Below are 18937 nucleotides of genomic sequence, written 5' to 3' on the forward strand. Positions count from 1 at the left end.
AATGTGTCAGGTTTGGGCCTGGCCTCCATCCTCCCATAATTGTGCTTTTTTGAATTATTTGACATTGGGCTCCGTCTGGGTCTAAGCTTCAAATTTTCCTCCCAAGCCAAACTCAAGCCAGGAGTGAGAACAAGCCATAATTGGCCTAAAAGGTCCAATCACATGCAATCAGGACAACATGTGTAGTGGCAGTGAACTTGTGAGCAACTGACTAGCTGGTGGCAAAGGGGACACCGTGGAGGAGAGCATCAAGAGAAGAAAAGGTTTGGAGGGTTGGATGGTGCATGTGGAGGAAGGAATTGATGGACAAGAAGGGATAGGAGAGAGAGGGCTAGTGCACAGCTGAGTGCATAGATTGAACAGTGAAGAGGAAGGTTTGGTGGGTTCTGATAGACCACAAAGAGGAAGGGTGGTTGTGATGAAGATGCAATGGCTAGGGTCCAAGCGGTCAAAGCAGTTGAAGGGCAGTGACATGCTTGTACTAGAGAGAGGAAGGGTGAGGGGAGGGTGTTGGGGTGCTGGTACTGGATAGAGGGGTGAGCAATAGGATGCTCGTATAGTTGCCATTGGAGATGAAACGGGAGTGTGGATGGACAGCAGGATTATACTAATTAAGAAATGAGCCTAACTGTTGATTCAAAATAGATAGATTAAGCTTCAAGGCAAGCTTTGTCCAAGCTAGCGTTTGTCCAAACTTGGTCTGCAATTTCATTGAGCCTTAATTTTTAGGCATGAATGGGCCCAGAATTATAAATTAATGAGCTTAAAGCTTGATCTGGCCCAATTGGCCTCGGCCCATCTTAGGTCTAGTTTCAGCCTTAGGTTTGGTCATAATGGTTTTCAAACATGTTCCAAAAACTTCTGGGGATTGGCAGCTCACAAGTTAAGTTTGGATAGGGCTGACACCATGATCCACAATCCAGAAAGATAAAATCCCCTTCGACCTTGATCATTTTATGCTCTAACTTTTTTCCTTTTTATTTTTTTTGGGGGGGCATGCGTGTGTGAAGGGATTGAGGAGGGAGAGAGAACTATAAAGTTTTAATAAACTAAGCAAAATTAACATTTATAATATAATGTAGTTTTTGTATAAAAATACTTTGCTATATTTATATCATTTTTTTAATATTCATTTCAACATGTCTATTTGCATCCATATCCATTGTTGATGCTTCGAAGTCATATTGAAACACTATCTTTATATGCAATTTACAGTTTTACACTCATGTACTCAAGGTTATATATGCATGCACGCATGCATGTATTCTATTTTATATTGCTAGTGTCTTGAGTTCTAGGTTTTTCAAGTGCATGTGTTGGGCTTTCTTTTACCACTCTCAACACCACCACCTCCTCTGTTGGACTATTGCATTCTTATTTGCAGCTATTTCAGTCCAAAGTAAGCTCCTTAAGTTTGGAAGATTGACTGATTGAGCATTAATATCCTTTCAATTTTCCAGCTTCTCCTCAAGTCCACCTGACAATTTCAATATATCTTGGGGAAAGACATTGTGTTCACGTCTCCAATGCTGCCTACCAGAGAGATGTACAAAGACAATATTAAAGCCTCTCATGAAGCAGGCAACCAAAAATCAGCTTTACCTATCAATAAGACCAGGAAACAGCAAAAGTTAATTCACAGTCTATTGAAGAGATGAGTTTTGAAATCCTAATCAGGATTGCGAGACAAAAAATAGAAGCTTTCATTGGCATAATGCAGTAGCATAACATTAGACAGGTGGATATAACTTGGGATAATATAGAGAGAATCCGGTTATCATATTGATGAAGTCTGAATGATGGTCTCTAGGCTGTAGGTATATTTGCTAATTTTAACACGTGAGTGTGAAAATTGAAAGCTTTCAGATTATTAATGTTTGTAATTTGCTGTCAGGTTTCATCTATTACCATATGGAACTTACATATTAATTTTTGAAATTTCTCAAATTAATCCATACAATGGTGGTTGTCCATATATTAATCTTCTCTCATATTCTGAATTATCTGATGATATTTGCAAGTTGATTCTAATTGGAGATGTTATGTGCTGGCAGGTATACCCAAGGAGCATATATGCCTTCGGATTGATAGCATGGACCGGGAATGATGTACTAAATAGGCGGTAAGATTCTGTATGCTTCAATCTTTTGAGGCTAATCGTCATAAAATTTACCCTTTGGTCAAGAGATAAAGATAATTAAACAATGATGCTTGTATAAAACTGATTGATAGTAGCATATGTATCGACTTGTTGAGATAAAGATACTTAAATAATTGTTCTTGTACAAAACTGATAAGAAATAGTGTATATAGTGTTGACTTCATAAATAATAAAGAAAAAGAATGGAATGCTCATTTAAAACCAAGAGGGAGATTTTATTTATTTATTGTTATTATTTTTTGTGGGTGTGGGTAGGGGGTGGGGTTGGTCTTTTGTTAGGATTCTTGTGATTTGTGAATCATCACAAACCAGAAGAACAGTCCACTTGCTTTCTACTAAACCGTTAGACTTTGTGGCTAACTTGTTATTTTGATTTGTATTTTATTGTTCCATGGTCAATTGGGTCAAATTATCTACTTTTTTTCAGTTGCATAAGAGAGACTTATTGACATAATATCAATATGCTTCCTGTTTTTCCTCCATCTGGCCTTAGATTTATAAACCACATATTTGCACAAAGCACTTCCGGTTATTGTATTGGATGCAGGTTGAGATTATTAGCGGAATCCAAAGGATATAGACTGGATGATACAGGGCTGTATCTGGCCACTCAGTGCTCTGCTGGGAAACGGGTAATTCTACTGGTCTTCCCCATACATGATACTTTAAGCTTTTATATATACTAAATTATCTTCCCCTTCCCTGCTCCTTTGCAGGGAATGAAGTCGAGCACAAGCATGAATTGTAGAACGGAAAAGGCGGTATTTGACATACTTGGTTTTCCTTGGCTGGAACCTCATGAGAGGAATCTGTAAAGAGTACTATAAAACTTGTGTACATGTGTGCAGTAGTTACAATGCAAGACTAATCATGTAAACCAACTCGTGTTAAGAATCACAGACCCTGCAAATATTTTATACCACAGATACGCAAAACTGCAAAGTGTGTTGATAGATGCTTCTTTCCATGTATTTATTGTGAACAGGACAGTGGCCCTGGTTGTCCATGCTATGGATTTATTTGACTTAGGCATCGTAAGTGTCAACCTTATGATGCCTATGTCATGCTTCCATGGAGACCGGTTGATAGTCCATACATAATCAAATGTTTGAATGAAAGGACCAAAAGTTAAGTAGATGATCATGGTTTCGCTAGGTTTGCTGTTTGCTGGCGAAACTTGGGTCCTTAAACCAGCCAGGTTCTCTTGGGTCACTGGCAGGGCTTGAATATTCATTTCAAACCAAGGCAATTCTCTCATAGAAAGGAGGAAAAAAGAGGTCCGAAGTCCAAACAGTTGCAATTGTTTTCTTGCAAAATGATGAAATGATTCAATCAAATTGTCTCACGAAATCATGCTGCAGATGCTCAAACTAACTTCAAAACATATTATGTTATATTGCATAACTTCATATACCAACAATAGCATTTGTGAGGATGTATGTGGTATGTTGATGCTGTTAATTGGGTTAATGGGGAGTAGGGTGCAAACGGGCCTAGCAGCTCGTAAATCATTCGAGCTTGGTTAGAGTTTGAGTCTATTGTCCAGCTTGAGTGGTTCAAGCGATTTTTTAATTCAAGCTTGAGTAGCAAAATATTTGATTTGAAATCTTAAGTATAAATTTTTTTAAATAATATAATATTATATTTATAATATATATTATTAATTTAATATTTTTAAAATATAATATTATAATATAATTAAAATATTATATTTTTTAAATTATGATCAGGGCTTGAATTTGAGCTGAAACCTAAATTTGAGTACATCTTAGTTGATATTCAAATTGATCATCATCCATCATGGTCATCGTCGAATTGAATTCGAGTTTGGATATTTAAGGCTCTGGCTTATCTCATAGTTTAGCTGCAGTGAGGTGGTGATGCAACGTGGAGAGAATTTGATTACGTTTCTTTTGAGAGAGTAGAGACTCTGATATTTTATGGGAGAAAGGTAAAGAAACGAAGAGATGGGAGATTATGTGGTGGAAGGTTGGTTGGTGCAACGCCATGGAGGGAGGAGAAATAATTGATTATAATTGTTCTACCACATGGATTTTAGACCACCGTGACTCAAAATTTCAAAACCTTCCACCTAGGTTGCAAAATACAAATGTTTTTAAATTTTTTAATCTCATTAAATGATATGATGATATTTTATTGGATGGCCCAAAGTTCACATGTAGAACAATTTTAACCAATAATTTCTTATGGAGGGAGAGGGATGAAAATAACCTTATCTTGAGTGAATGATGAATATGGACGTAAGATCAAGTGTCTATGGGGCCGGTGCTGAATCATTGCAGATCTCCTGATTGGAAGTTTTGAGGTAGCCTCTTTTGCAGCCGAGAAATCCCACTCAGGCACTCAACTTCGTATTTGCATCTTTTTCATCAAAATTTTTGCTTTGTTTTTATTTTTTCAAATATGCTTAAAAGGATTCTTACTCATAGATTTGCAATGGTTTGCATGATGATTCTAATGTTCATAAGATTAACCATGCTAAAAATTTTAAATTATTTAGAAGTTTTCAATTTCATCCTTAATTTTAATTTAGTGTGGTAAAATCATCAAACTTTCAAAATTTTCAATTTAGATTCTAGCTATGAATTCTACTTGAATCGAACAAGTCCTTGCTTCGTTTCGATGGAGGGCAGGCAGGAGGATTCGGGCCTCTACGGCCTCTAGCAGCCACCGTCTTCCCTCCTCTTCCTCTCTCTCTCTCCCTCTCCCTTTTTTCTCTCTCTCTTTCTCTCTCTATTTTTTTCTCTTTCGAAAAGGGTAGAGTTCCGAAGGCTTCAATAGTCAAAGCCCTAACATTTGCTTCTCCTTCTCTTTCCCAGCTCTCTTTTCTTCTCCCTCCTCCCGTCATTGTTGTTTCATTTCGAACGCCAAAACTAAGAGCTCCTAGTTGGCTGTTGGTATTGTTTGATATGCCTAGAATTGTATGCTTCCATCCGATCTGATAAATCATGATGGATATAAAATTTTACATTCGATTAATATCTGTATTTATCAAATAAAATAAATATGGATATGGATATGCTGATCCGATTTGAGCGCATATTCTATAGACTAAGCTATCTAGAGGATACTAGCTCAGCAACTAATCCAAGGCAATGCTCCACTCCTTGACTATCTATTTATTACCAGATCAGGTCCAATGGACCACGCCAAATCCTACAGTGGATAACACACTACATTATCCATTGTATGTCACCAATTCCTGATTGCGCATTATCCACCATGCATATGCTCCAAGATTTGGCCTGATCCAGGCAATAATTTCTTCTCCTTGACCTTGGTTAGGTTTGCATGAAAATTTCATCCCACTTCTTGGGGTACAGGGAGGCGTTTGAATTCAAATTTAGCTGATGTGAAGAGCAGATTTGAAGGAATTTCTTTCAAGCAGATTGGAAACTAAAATTTTCCATGTTTGAATCTCACCTCAAGAGTCAAGAAGGTAAACCCCCTCCCTCCCTCACTTGCTCGCTCTATATCTCACTCCTAACCCGAGATTGTGAGTCAGGATTGCGGCAACCACCGCAAACTCATGAAGAACTCTCCCCACAATCATACAAGACATCATCACGATATCATAAAATAATAGCAGAACAAAATTCACATAATTATTATTCAACTTTAATTTAAATAATTAAATCAAATATATTATAAAATAAAATTTCATAGTTTTTCATTAACTTCAATAAATCATAATATAAAATAAATATATCAAATTCTATTTCTAATTTGCACTCCCAAATTGAATCCCCGAGTCAAGCTAATCCTTTCAATCTATAAAATAGTAAATTATAAAGTAATGAGTAAGATAATCCAGTAAGTAATGTATATTTTAGCTAGACAAATTCAAGCAATAATAATATATTGAAAATAGTCATGCAATATGCATCAATTCAAAACATATAATACTAATCAAAATAAGATTCATATAAATTTATTTACATTCATAAATTATTTTTTATCAAAATATCATGTTCAACTCGATAGCCATGAACTACATCAAAGTATCAACACATAACCTCCATTGGTGAGATATTAAATTATCAATATTTAATCACTGGTAGGATATCAAAATATCAATGTACAACCTCACTGATAGGATATCAAAGTACCAACATTTAACCATTCCACCGATAGGATATCAAAGTATCAACACTTAACTCCATTGGTGAGGTTCGATAGATAGTCAGGTTGCAAGTCAAAATTCATTTCAAATCAAAAAATTATTTCATATTTCAATTCGAAATGTTCATAATCCATGTAATACTAAAATGAATCGGACAATCCATATCAATTCAATATGATTGTTCATAAATCATTTGATATTTCAAAAAAGAGTATATTCAATAACTCAAAATACCATGCATCAGATTCATAAATTATATGTAATTCAGTATAAAAATATTTTATAATTTATCAATAAATCTAAAAAAAAGAGTCACATTATTTATCTCACATATACTCAAAAAATTTATATAATTTCATAATTTTTTTCAAAATATTCAATTCATAGATTACATCGTAATATCCTATTGTTAGACATCTTGTATAGACAACTAATCCCCCATACATAATTAAGTCCAATAATCAAAAAGAATATGAATAATCAAGAAAGATATGATGAATGGTAGTCGCATCCTATGGTTTGGATTAGTCCAATCATATTAATTTTATCCGATCGAGAATGATCAAATCAGTAGTGTTCAACAAAAGTCAAGATGGAGGCTAACATGGTACTTAGCGATCAAAGATCAGTTCAATCAAATAAATTTAACAAAAATTAGATGAAGATACTATTGACTCCATAAATATCAAATAGATTAAATCTGATGGTACTCAGATTCAGCCAAGATAGAGCCAGCACGCTGTCTGACAATCGTGGATCAGGACCTTTCACTAAGCACGATCAAAATCATCAAAAGAAAGTCCTTTACTTGATTAATTTTAGAGAGATAAATTTCATAGAAAGAAAAATAATTCTAAAGAGAGAAAGCAAAATTTTTAGAGAGAAATTAGAGAGAGAAAATGGAAAGAGAGAGGAAGGAGAGAGGAGAGAGAAGTTCTCCTCTTTTTTTTTCTTTCTTCTTTTTTCCTTTTTTTTTCTTTTTCTTCATCCTCTTCTTTCTTGGCGGAACAAGAGACCTACCAGTTCCCCTTCTACCTTGGAACAAGGGAGCTTCTCCTCGGTGATGGTAGTGGCTGAGGATGCAGGTCAGGGCAGCACAGGTAGGGGACCATAGGTTTGCGATCGGCAATAACTACTGTTGTCAGAAAAAAATCAAGAAGGCAAGCAGTAAACCAAAAGAAATATAGGGGAATCAGCCCGTCTCCCCCCCTTTTGACAAAATCCAGTGGTTTGTCGGTTGGAAACTTTGGTTTAAGGGCTAAGAAAAAGAGCAAGAAGAGTTAATCAAAGGATTTAAGGGATGTCTGGAAAAGAGAAAAAAGATTTTCCAATGATGATTCGATGGCCGGCGGTGGGGGTTTCAAAGGGACTTCATCCCTTTAAATAGAGATAGAGGGGGAGGAGTTGGACTCCTCCTCAGCATCATACATCGACTCGAATTGGGCATCCAATGATAGAAGAACAACTAACAGGATTTCTCTCTATTTTTTATATTTTTTTGTCTTGATGCTGCTTTAAGATTCATGCAGGCAGATTTTGCTGGAGTAGGGTATTACATTCTCTCCCTTAAAAAAAATCATTCTTAAAATTTTTCTTATTTAAGTCTTCAAAAATTTAGAATTACTTTTACGTAATGTCATAACGATCCTCAAATTTCAAAATCGAATCTTTAATCATAACGTCTTTCAAACTAATTTCTCATTTTGATTAGCTTAAAAATAATTTAGACTACTATGCTTTCACTGCGCATTCTGATTCAAATCTATTAATACACTTATATTAAATATAAGCTGTCACAATCAATATAAGTTATCGTCTCAATGTCCCTAATGCCTATCCACCTACACTTATCTCTGATTCTATACGTCATAATTTATCCACTTATGCTCTGATATGATATTACTTGTTATGCTCCCAATCTGAGATCGTAAGTTTGGGATTACGATAATTGCCACATACTCATGGAGAATCCTCCTCACAAACATGCAAGACATCTCATCACGATATCATAAAGCAAAAATAAAATAAAAGTTAAATAATTAATGTTCGACTTTAATTTATAATTTTTTATTAATTTTAATAAATTTTAATTTAAAATAAAGATATCAAATTCTGCTTCTAGTTTGCTCACCCAAATTGAATCTCTGAGTCAAACTAGTCTTTTGAATTTGTAAAATAAAATTATAAAGTAATAAGCTAGATAAATCAGTAAATAATGTATACTTTAGTTTGATAAATTCAAGTAATAATAATATACTGAAAATAATCATGCAACATGCATCAATTCAAAATATATAATACTAATCAAAATAAGATCTATACGAATTCATTTTCATTCATAAATCATTTTTTTTATAAAATATCATATTCATCTCGACAGCTATGAATTAAATCAAAGTACCAGCACATAACCCTACTGACAGGATATCAAATTACTAGCGTTTAACCGCCCCATTGATAGTGTATCAAAATATCAGTGCACAATCCTCATTGGTAAGGTATCAAAGTATCAGCATTTAATTACTCTACTAGCAGGATATCAAAGTATCAGTATTTAATCCCTACTGGTGGGATTCGATACATAGTCAGGCTACATGTCAAAGTTGCTCCCAAATTTTCTCCTCTATAGTGTTCGGCTTCTTCTCGTATAAATGAGCATCGATTAATCTGTATTGCATGAGCACATTTTTCATCCTTTGCTTGCCACAAGAAGAAATTACTCTTTCCGTCAAACCTATTGATCTCTACCTTAATTGTGCTTGTCTTCTCCATCTCCAATCTCGATCAACACTATCTCTGTTTGGATCGTCTAGTACCACTTGTCCATGGTAACCAGACTCTAATACCAATTATTGTGCTTTAACACCATTTATTGAGGGAGGAAGAAAGAAGAAAGAGAGAGAAAAATACCACAAATAAATCAAGATAACGTAGATTGACCTCAAGCCCACCTCCACAGGGCGTGCAAGCTTCACTATGAGAGAAAAAAATCAAACAAATACAAGAGGAACTCACCACTTAATTTTTGTATAAAGATCTCTCAACAAGAAGTCCCAAGATCCTTACAAAAGCTCTCTGAAACTTCTCTTGAAGCTTCTCTACACAACCAAGATGTCACCAGCTATCACACACAACAAACGGCTCGTCAATCGGAGCTATATAAGCTCTTGAATCACTAAATCAGTATTACACTAGGATACCAAATCCAAAATAAATCCTACACCAATTCTGGACCGTCCGATCGTAACCGGCTCAAACCAGAGCTGTCTGATAATGCAATTAGGCCTCCTTGGCTTTTGATCAAATTCGAAATCAATCTAGATCATCGAATCTTCATTGATAGTTCTGATGGTCGTCGGATCGCACATTAGACCACCATGGACCGTGAGAAATGCGTGGAAAATGCTTTCGATCCACGACGACCTCATAGACCATGAGAAACGAGCGTGAAACGCCTTGAACTGCATGTGGACTGTGCGGTCGGTCCACAACGGTCACGTGGACCGTGCAATCTTGCACGGTCCATCATGGACAGCGTCACACAACAGGCCTATGCCCGTGTTGGGCTTGGGTGGGCCACGCTTGTGCAAGCCCGCTTGCTGGCCTGCAGCTGGCCTGTGGGCCCTCCAATGGCTTATGGGCCATACCATTTCTTTTCGAGCTTTCTTTGCGCATATTTTCACTATCCGAACTCTGTTTGGATCGTTCTTGAATTCATTGAACTCCGTTCATCATCTTGGACCTAGTTCTAGGCTTATTATGAATCGAATCTTGAGATATTTTTTTCAACAATCTCCATCTCGACTTGATGTTCGACCTCTAGCTATCTTTGAGAGTTTATGATTTGTCTTGTCCCTATGCTTTGGGGCACACCTGCTGTCTCATGGATGGACAAATATGGGAGTCGAACTAGACCGCTCAATCCTACCTCCATCATGGGCTGTCCACTCTGACTAAAGATCTACTTGGAGAAGTCTCCTGCGGTAATAGAAACTTCACTCTGCGACATCACCTCTTATCCTCCCAAGTCTCGCATCTCGTATCTGATCCACCTCTACCTGGAGATCCACCTTGTATTGGGCTCCTGCTGACTTCTGAAGCTCCACCTCGTACTGGACTTCCTGCCAGATAGTAATGTTCTCTCATCCTCTTCTTTCTCTCCAGAATAATCCTATTACCGTGCATAACCTTCAGAATTCCATCATCGGCTACCCACCTGTAGCTTTTTGAATCCAGTTTACTCAGTAAGATAAGATTTTGTCTGAAATTAGGTATGTATCGGACCTCACCTAATCTCTTTACTGCACCATCATGTGTCTTTCAGCTGACAGTCCTGATGCTTCTAATCGTATAGCTCGATCCATTCAGCAGATGAACAATATCCCCTCACTGCTTTCTAGAGAGTCAAACAGCTCCTCTCTGTAATATATATGATGGATGCATGCAGAATCTAAAATTCACTACTGGAAAGAAGTAGATACCTCATCAGATATCACTAAGACATCATCCTCTGATTCGCTACTGGCCATTACTGCAGTAGCCCTCATTCGATCTCTGAGTTGCAGGCAATCTCTGACATGATGTCCCAACTCATCACACTGATAGCATCTGATCTTGCTGGGGTCTCTCGTCTTGGATCTGGATCATCCTTCTTGCGATCCTCTGCTACTCCGTCTACTGCCACCTGCTCCTTCAGAAACCATCAAAGCTGAGCTATCGCCATTTGAGCTTGAAGCCTGATTCTCCCACCTGAGAATCTTATTTTGAAGATTACCGTAGTGATCTCATCCATCTTGATGGTACTTTTGTCCATTAGAAGAGCAGTCATCAAGGACTCATACGAAAGGAGAAGCGATGCTAGCAAGACCAACACCCTAGTCTTCTCATCAACTTTCTCACCTATACTGAAAAGATCGGTGAGAATCTTCTAGAAGTAGCTAAGATACTTCTACACGCTCTGTCTTTTGTCCATCCGCAGTTGGTAGAACTACCTCCAGAGGAATAGAGTGTTGGTGAGAAACTTCATCATGTATAACTCCTCGAGCTTCGACCATAACACCGTCGGAGAAGTCTCGCCAAGTACATGAATCACCACCTCATCCATCAAGTACAAGCAGATGGTACTCACTGTCTACATCTGTAGCCGCTCTCAGATCTTCTCCTCCATGGTGTCTGACTTTTCATACTAGAGAGCGTCGATCAATCCATGTTGGATGAGTACGTCCTTCATCCTCGCTTGCCATAAAGAGAAATTGCTCTTCCTATCAAATCTATTGATCTCCATCTTGATTGTGCTTGTCTTCTCCATCTCCAATCTTGATCAACACCACTTCTGTCTGGATCGTCTGGTACCACTTATCCACGATAACCAAACTCTAATACCAATTGTTATGCTCTAATACCACTTGTTGAAGGAGGAAAAAAAAGAAAGAGAGAGAAAAATACCACAAACAAATCAAGGTAACGTGAATTGGCCTCAAGCCTACCTCTATGGAGCATGCAAGCTTCACTATGAGAGAAAAAAAATCAAACAAATACAAGAACTCACCACTCCACCTTTGTATAAAGATCTCTTAACAAGAAGCTCCAAAATCCTCACAAAAATACTCTGAAACCTCTCTTGAAGCCTCTCTGCACAACTAAGACTTCATTAGCTACCCCACACAATAAACAGCTCGTCAATCATAGCTATATAGGCTCCAGAATTACCAAAACAATATTACACTAAAATACCGAGTCCAAAATAAATCCTAGATTAATTCTAGACCGTCCCATCATGATCGGCTCAAATCAGAGCCGTCCGATCGTGCAATCAGGCTTCCCTGACTCTTGATAAAACTCGAAATCAATCTGGATCGTCGGATCTTCACTGACAGATCTGATGGCCATCGGATCGTGCACTAGACCACCATGGACCGTGAGAAATGTGTGGAAAATACTTTCGATCCACGATGGCCTCATAGACCGCGAGAAACGGGCGTGAAACGCCCTGAATCGCGCATGGACAGTGCAATCCCGTGCAATCCATCGTGGATCGCATCATATAGCAGGCTTGGGCTGCGCCCGCTCGTCCCCGCGTTGGGCCCACCCGCATGCTGGGCCGCGTGCCAACCTACTGGCCTGCTGCTGGCCCGCGGAGGGGCCTGTGGATTGTACCATCTCGTTTGGGGTTTCCTTCATGTGTATCTTCACCATTCGGACTCCGTTTGGACTGTTATTAGATTCGTTGGACTCCATTTATCATCCTAGATCTCATTCTGAATTTATTATGGATTGAATCTCGAGATATTTTTTTTATTATTTTATAAACAAATTTATCTTTTTAAATAGAGATGGAGAGGAGAGGAGTTGGACTCCTCCCTGATAGAAATAAGTTATCCATATGTGTGAAAATTATTAATAGATGAATTACTAGCTTTTCCACACTGATAAATTGATCGACGCATTCCATGTATATATTGTATATGGGTGTCGTGACAAGGTTCGGATAACTGTTATGTCAAATCAACCATGATGCTCTGGGGCTTGGATCCACTGAGCCAGGGCCTAAAGCCTAGGCCCACTTTCACACAACTCTGCTTTAAGCAGCACGTGGATAAGGCATAGAAAGGAAGAGATGGGCTCAGAGGCGCATCTCCATTGCACATGTCCATGCCACCAAAAAGGAAAAAAAAGATAACGAAAGATGAAAGTAAAGATACCAATCAAATCAGATCAAATCATAAATAGATCGAATCAAATCATAAATGGATCAGATCATAAATAGATCGGATCAAAAAAATTATCAACCAAAATCCGATCTGTTTATTAAACGGATCAAAAATTCAAATCTGAACCCGACCTATTTATTAAATAGGTCATCCGACCCAATCCGTTTAACCCATTTATTAAATAGATCAAATTAGGTTAAATGAGTTAAACATGTTAAACGGATTAAACAGATTAAATAGATCGGATTAAATGGATCAAAAATAGATTAAACAGATTTTAAATAGGTTAAACGAGTCTTAAATGGATTAAATCGGTTAAACAGATCGGATTAAATGGATCAGAAATAGGTCAAACAGGTTAAATAGATTATCTGATTCAATCCGACCTGAATATTAAATGGGTTAAACAGATCATATATCAAAAATCCAAATTCGACCTACTTATTAAACAGGTTAAACGGATTGATCCGTTTATAACCTAAATCCGTTTAGCCTAAATCCAAACCTATTTATGACAGATCGAACATGGATCGGATTGACGGATCGGATCATATTTTGCCAGCCCTAGGTGGAAGGGTGGTGCATGTCCTTTTGAACGCACTCTCCCCAACCCAAAGTTGGAACTAGACCAGGTCATACTCCTATCCGAGCCTAACTTAAAATTATTTTTCGAACTTTGGATGGATTTTAGGCCTAAACTATTTTAAAAAATCTAGATCCGAGCCTAATTGGGCTAGCGCGAAGCTTTACATTTTTTTTTTGGCTGGTAGCTAGGTTATGCTCGCTCTCATTGCGGAGCTTGTCAAGAAAGAGGATGCGACGGAGGCTATAGTAGTGGGTGATAGTTGAGAGGCAGAGGAAGGAGACGGCGGAGAGGAGAGTTGGATAGCGAGGTCGTAGAGGGCGATGATGGTGGTTGTAGGAGAGGATAAAGTGGGAGTTGACAGGGACTGCGAGGGAGAGGATGGGGATGGTGAGGGAGGGAATGAAGATGAGGGATTGCGACATGGGGATGTGGCAGCTGTTTGACTGGTCTATGCACACCACTTAAGTATGATCAAAACTCATGCAGCTCGTCCCCTAGGTGTGACAGACACCGCCTATACGATGTTTTTATCTTCGCCTCTGCTCCCCATTGCCTTTGATGCTGCCGCCTCTACTTCCTCTCACCATTGCACTCTCTCTCTTGCTCGATTAGATTGGATTTGGAAGAATGATCTCGGGGAGGAAAAGGAGGGCATAATAGCGGGCTTGAATGGGCTCAGGCTTGAGCTCAGGCTAGCCCAAAGATATTCCTGAGCCCAGCCCAAAAATCAAATGGACTCTATATCTTAGCTCGAATTCAGTCCAAATATTTTCAGGCCTAAATCGAAGCCTAATCCGAAGTTGGTTCGACTTGAGCCCAATTCTAACCCAACCCCAATGGTACTCTCTCTCTGAGCCTATCACACTTTTCCTCTCTCATGCATTTTTCTCTCCCATAATTTTCTTTCCCATTGCTCTCTCTCTCACTCTATTCTCTTCTTCCCACATGCTCTCACTCTCCGAAATACTGTCTCTCTCATTCTCACATGTCCCAACTCCCTACCATCTCTGTCTTTTTTCTCTCTAGGCTCACCTAGAAGGGCTTCACCGTGCCACTTCTTGCTCTTATCCTGCAATAGAAAATTGGAGAAGGTTAGTAATCCATCCATCCGTAGAAAATTAGAAGGGTGCAAATGGGTCGGGTCAGATTGGATCAGATTATTAGTGATCCCGATCCGACCCAATCCCTTGATTGGATCCTAATGTTGAAACCAGATCCAACCCAATTGAAAATCGGATCGGATCTATAATCAAAAAGTCTATCCCATTGGATTATTTGGATCAGATCGGGTTCATATATAATCCAGTCCTAATCTAAAAATTGTAGATCTGGCTCGGATCCAAATTCTAGTCGGACCTTGTTCGTATAATAAACCAACATATGTGAAGTTTATAACAAAAAAAAATAAATATTACTTTATCTTGGCTATTAATTTATAAGTAATTTCTCAAAATCTCACAGTCAAATTGAGAAAAACTGTATGAAAAATAACAATACTACAAGAGCATTTGGAATTCTAATGCTACTTTATTTGTTCTATAGTTTACATGTTGAATTCAATACTGAATTCGGATCGGATCGCATCCGAATTTAGTAAATCTAAACCTGACTCAGAATATTGAATGGATCCAATTTTAGAACCAGATCCAACCCTGCAGTTCCTTTAAAAAGGGTTGGATCGGATCTAAGCGGGTCGAGCTAGATCGGATTACGGGTTGACCCGATCCATTTGCAGTCTTAATTAAAAGTTAATCAGATTTTTGAAAATTTTATAAATTTTAGAAATTATTTTACATGCTGTTGAGTAGACTTATGTGTATGTGTGGTTTTGGAATGTTAGATCTTTAAGCATCTATGCGACCAATTAAAATTATTCGGATTTTGACATTTGCAAGATAAGTGACTTAAGGCTTTCGGTGTGTTTTTAAAATAATTAATAATTTTTACTTTTATTTGATTAAATGGTCAAGCATATAACTTTTTATTGCTGATATAAAAATTAAATATGTATTTTGATACTTCTGCAAATAAATTAATTTGGATATATGATCTATTTTGAATAATAGTTTTAGAGTGTATGACTGAAAAATCTGTTAAAATGCTTTGTATATATTCTGCATGACTATGATCTATTCTAGTCCAACTAATAGAAATTATACATTGATTCTATCGACTGATAATCGAGAAATTAGTTTCATTACTATATTACTAATGATTAAAATAGCGGTAGTTAAGCACTATTGTTAGTTATCTGATCCACACCATTGGGTTATCTGGCCATAGTCAAATGTTGGTCTAGTATCGATTTATGAAAAATATGCCTTTGAAAGAAAAAAATAAATATTATTCTCTAATATTTGTTAGTATTAAATTTTACCCAATTAATTATATATATTTAGTTTTATTATGAATTAATATGTTTTGACCCATCTTGAGGTATTATATCACTTATTGGGCTAGTATAGCTTATTATTGTTCTTTATCTATTTTCAAATTTTGGATTTGAGGCCACAGGCTAGTTTGTCAAAAAATCTAAATTTTTGAGGATTAAGGTTATTTCGATATCGACTTATAATTATTATGAAATAATTAGATTTGTTATTCGCATAGCCTTGCATGTCTGTGTGATCCACCTCCACCTTGTATATATGTGTTGTTTGTTATGCTCCGAATTTGAGGGGTGATAGATTTAATGATATCAGATCTTAGGTTTAAGATTACTAAGGATTATGATATATTATGTTAGAAATAGTGACATAAGAGCCTAGATGGAAAGATCTTTGGCACTGGTTGGAAAGGTTGAGAGTTGGCTAGAAATTAGGTTATGAGCAAATTTTTGCATATGCTTTTTTATTAATAATTTTGTGTCATTTTATTTAAATATTATTGTGATGTTTATTTTATTTTCATTGAAACTAAGAATGTCCTTGTAACATATCTCAAGCAGAAAAGTAAATAAGTTAATTGGACATTTTTAGGGTGGAGTCCTTAGCAACGTGATGGTTGAGACCACATATTTAAAGGGGTCTTGCTGTATTGCACTCAGCAAATTATGACGAATGGTAGACAAGGCTAAGAATATGAAGATTATTTGGAAAGAAATTCAAGATATAAAAGGAGGGAAAAAAAAGAAAAGGGATAGATATTTTGATTCTCACGATGTTCAAAGTGGATAGAGTTTTGCGAAACTTGCTGTAACAACCCAGATTTAAAAAAAAAAAATAAATAAAAAATAGAGGAGGAAGACTCCTAGCCGGAGTCTTCTTCCTTCCCATCTCCGGCAAAATCGGATCGATAGAGTCCGATTAGGGGTAGGAAATCACCTCTATAAAATCCTCTTTCCCTCCCTTATGTCTCTACAATTAGTTTTGGAAAGATTTTTTTAGAAATTTGAGGGATTCTTCCAAGAGGATCCGCGGGTTCTTGATGGGAAAAAAAGGGGTTCGCCGGAGCTTTTCTCAACCGCCGGAGCAAGGTAAGCCCCTCCCCTTCTTCCTCTCCCTCTTCCCTTTCTCCCCTGGCCCAAAGCCTCGCCGCCGGCCACCGTCTTTGCCGAAAATCAGTAGCGAAAGAATCCCCTGTTTTCTGAATCTTTCTTTGATTTTTGTCGGTCGAACCTTGCCGCCGACCGTCCATTGCCCACCGCCGCCTCCACCTGTTGTCGGATCTCCGGCCAAGCCGTCGGAGCCCGAGCCACCAAGCGGGGGGGGGGAGGACCTCACGGTCTTCCCCTGTTTCAGCCAAGGGTGGCCGCGGGAAGAAAAGAAGAAAGGAAGAAGAAGAAAAGAAAAAGAAAAGAAAAAGGAAAAAGAAAAAGAAAAGAAAAGAATAAAAAGAAAAATAAAATAAATAAAATAAAAAGAAGAAGAATGAGAGAATTTTCTTCTCTCTCCTTTCTCTCTTCTTTCTCTCTCTTTTCTCTCTACTCTCTCTACCTTCTCTCTCTACATTTTCTCTCTCTAGATTCTCTCTCTAGACTTTTCTCTCTCTTTATGGATTTTATCTCTCTAGAATCTTTCTACTCTCTCTCTCTGATTGCATCATGAACCCTAGGATAAAATTGAGATGAAAATAAGATGATCTGAGATTGCTCCAAAATTCGTGCGATAGATCTGATCCTAGTCCGATTCTATTCGAAATTGTAACACTTGATTCATATTGAGTCACCCTGATAGGACCTCTGATGATCTCGATCATGAGTGCCTCATCAGAAGGATACGAAAGTTTCTCTCTCTACTTTCTCTCTCTACTTTCTCTCTCTAGAATTTTCTCTCTCTTCATGGATTTTCTCTCTCTAAAAGTCTTATGGATCAGTGGAGGATCCTAATACTTAGATAAATCCTAATTTTGATTAATCCTAAGAGAGATCCTCGATTTGTGTATTAGGATCAATTATCGGTAATTTCTATATATGTGATTTTTATATTTGATCAGGGTCATGAAGAGATACGATTGTCTGCATAAGATATCAAGTGGAATATCTTGTTAGAGAAATTTATAAATCAAAGAAGAACATCGATTTCTGTGTTTGGATTAGTCACCGGTAAAGGTAAGAATCTCTGTACATGATCACTATTATATATATGCTATTTTACTGTTGGTCTTGCATTATTGGTTTTATATTGTCGGATTTGAGATCGATGAATTTATTATATCTGAGATACTGTTATTTGATTTTGAGCATGAGTATGTTATGTCAATATATATGTATCAGAGATTGATGGCATGATTATATGGATATGACATATCTGAATTGATCATAATGCAAGACAGAATTGATTGATGAAATCAACACATAATGATTAAATGAAAAGAAAGAGATATATGGTATGGACTAGCCTTGTCATGTGGAACAGCCGGCCAGGAGCTTATGCCTGGGACAGCCCGCCAGGAGCTTATGCCTGGGACAGCCCCCACTGGCTTACAGGTGGATCAGCCGGCCAGGAGCTCATGCCTGGGACAGCCCGCCAGGAGCTTATGCCTGGGACAGCCTCTCACGGGCTTTGGTACGTGGGACAGCCGGCCAGGAGCTCATCCTGGGACAGTCTTGAAAGACTTTTTAAAGTGGATTCGATCCGGATGATGACTGAGGTATAGACTTGGATAGTCCAGAGCCAGAAAGAAACTGTTAAAAATCATGTGATTATGAAAAGAGAAATGAAAGATAAGGCACGAAACAATTGTTGAACAAAAGTGTTTCACCTATTAATATATGATGATGCATCTATTTTGACAAGACAGCAAATTTATGAATGTTTGCATTATTCTGGACATTGAACATGAGATTTTATATTTTATTGCTATTCTTTATTTTCAGACATATTACTATATCAGTG

The 18937-nt window shown here is 37.5% G+C and overlaps 1 protein-coding gene across 6 annotated transcripts in view; it reads left to right on the forward strand.

Moving 5' to 3' along the window:
* Positions 1–3279, forward strand: part of LOC105039164 (DNA polymerase lambda) — a 45877-nt gene extending 42598 nt beyond the window's left edge. For 4 of the 6 annotated variants that reach the window (XM_019847863.3, XM_010915200.4, XM_010915203.4 and 1 more), the window contains 3 exons: positions 2055–2122; positions 2709–2793; positions 2878–3279. In XM_019847863.3, the coding sequence (XP_019703422.1) occupies positions 2055–2122; positions 2709–2793; positions 2878–2976 (252 nt within the window). In that variant the 3' untranslated portion in view covers positions 2977–3279. The remainder of the gene's footprint in view (positions 1–2054; positions 2123–2708; positions 2794–2877) is intronic. The other 2 variants (XR_012134957.1, XR_830854.4) reach the window with 1 other exon arrangement.
* Positions 3280–18937: the final 15658 nt, after the last annotated feature.

Source organism: Elaeis guineensis, chromosome 1 (genome assembly GCF_000442705.2).
Source record: "Elaeis guineensis isolate ETL-2024a chromosome 1, EG11, whole genome shotgun sequence".
Classification (NCBI taxonomy): Eukaryota; Viridiplantae; Streptophyta; class Magnoliopsida; order Arecales; family Arecaceae; genus Elaeis; species Elaeis guineensis.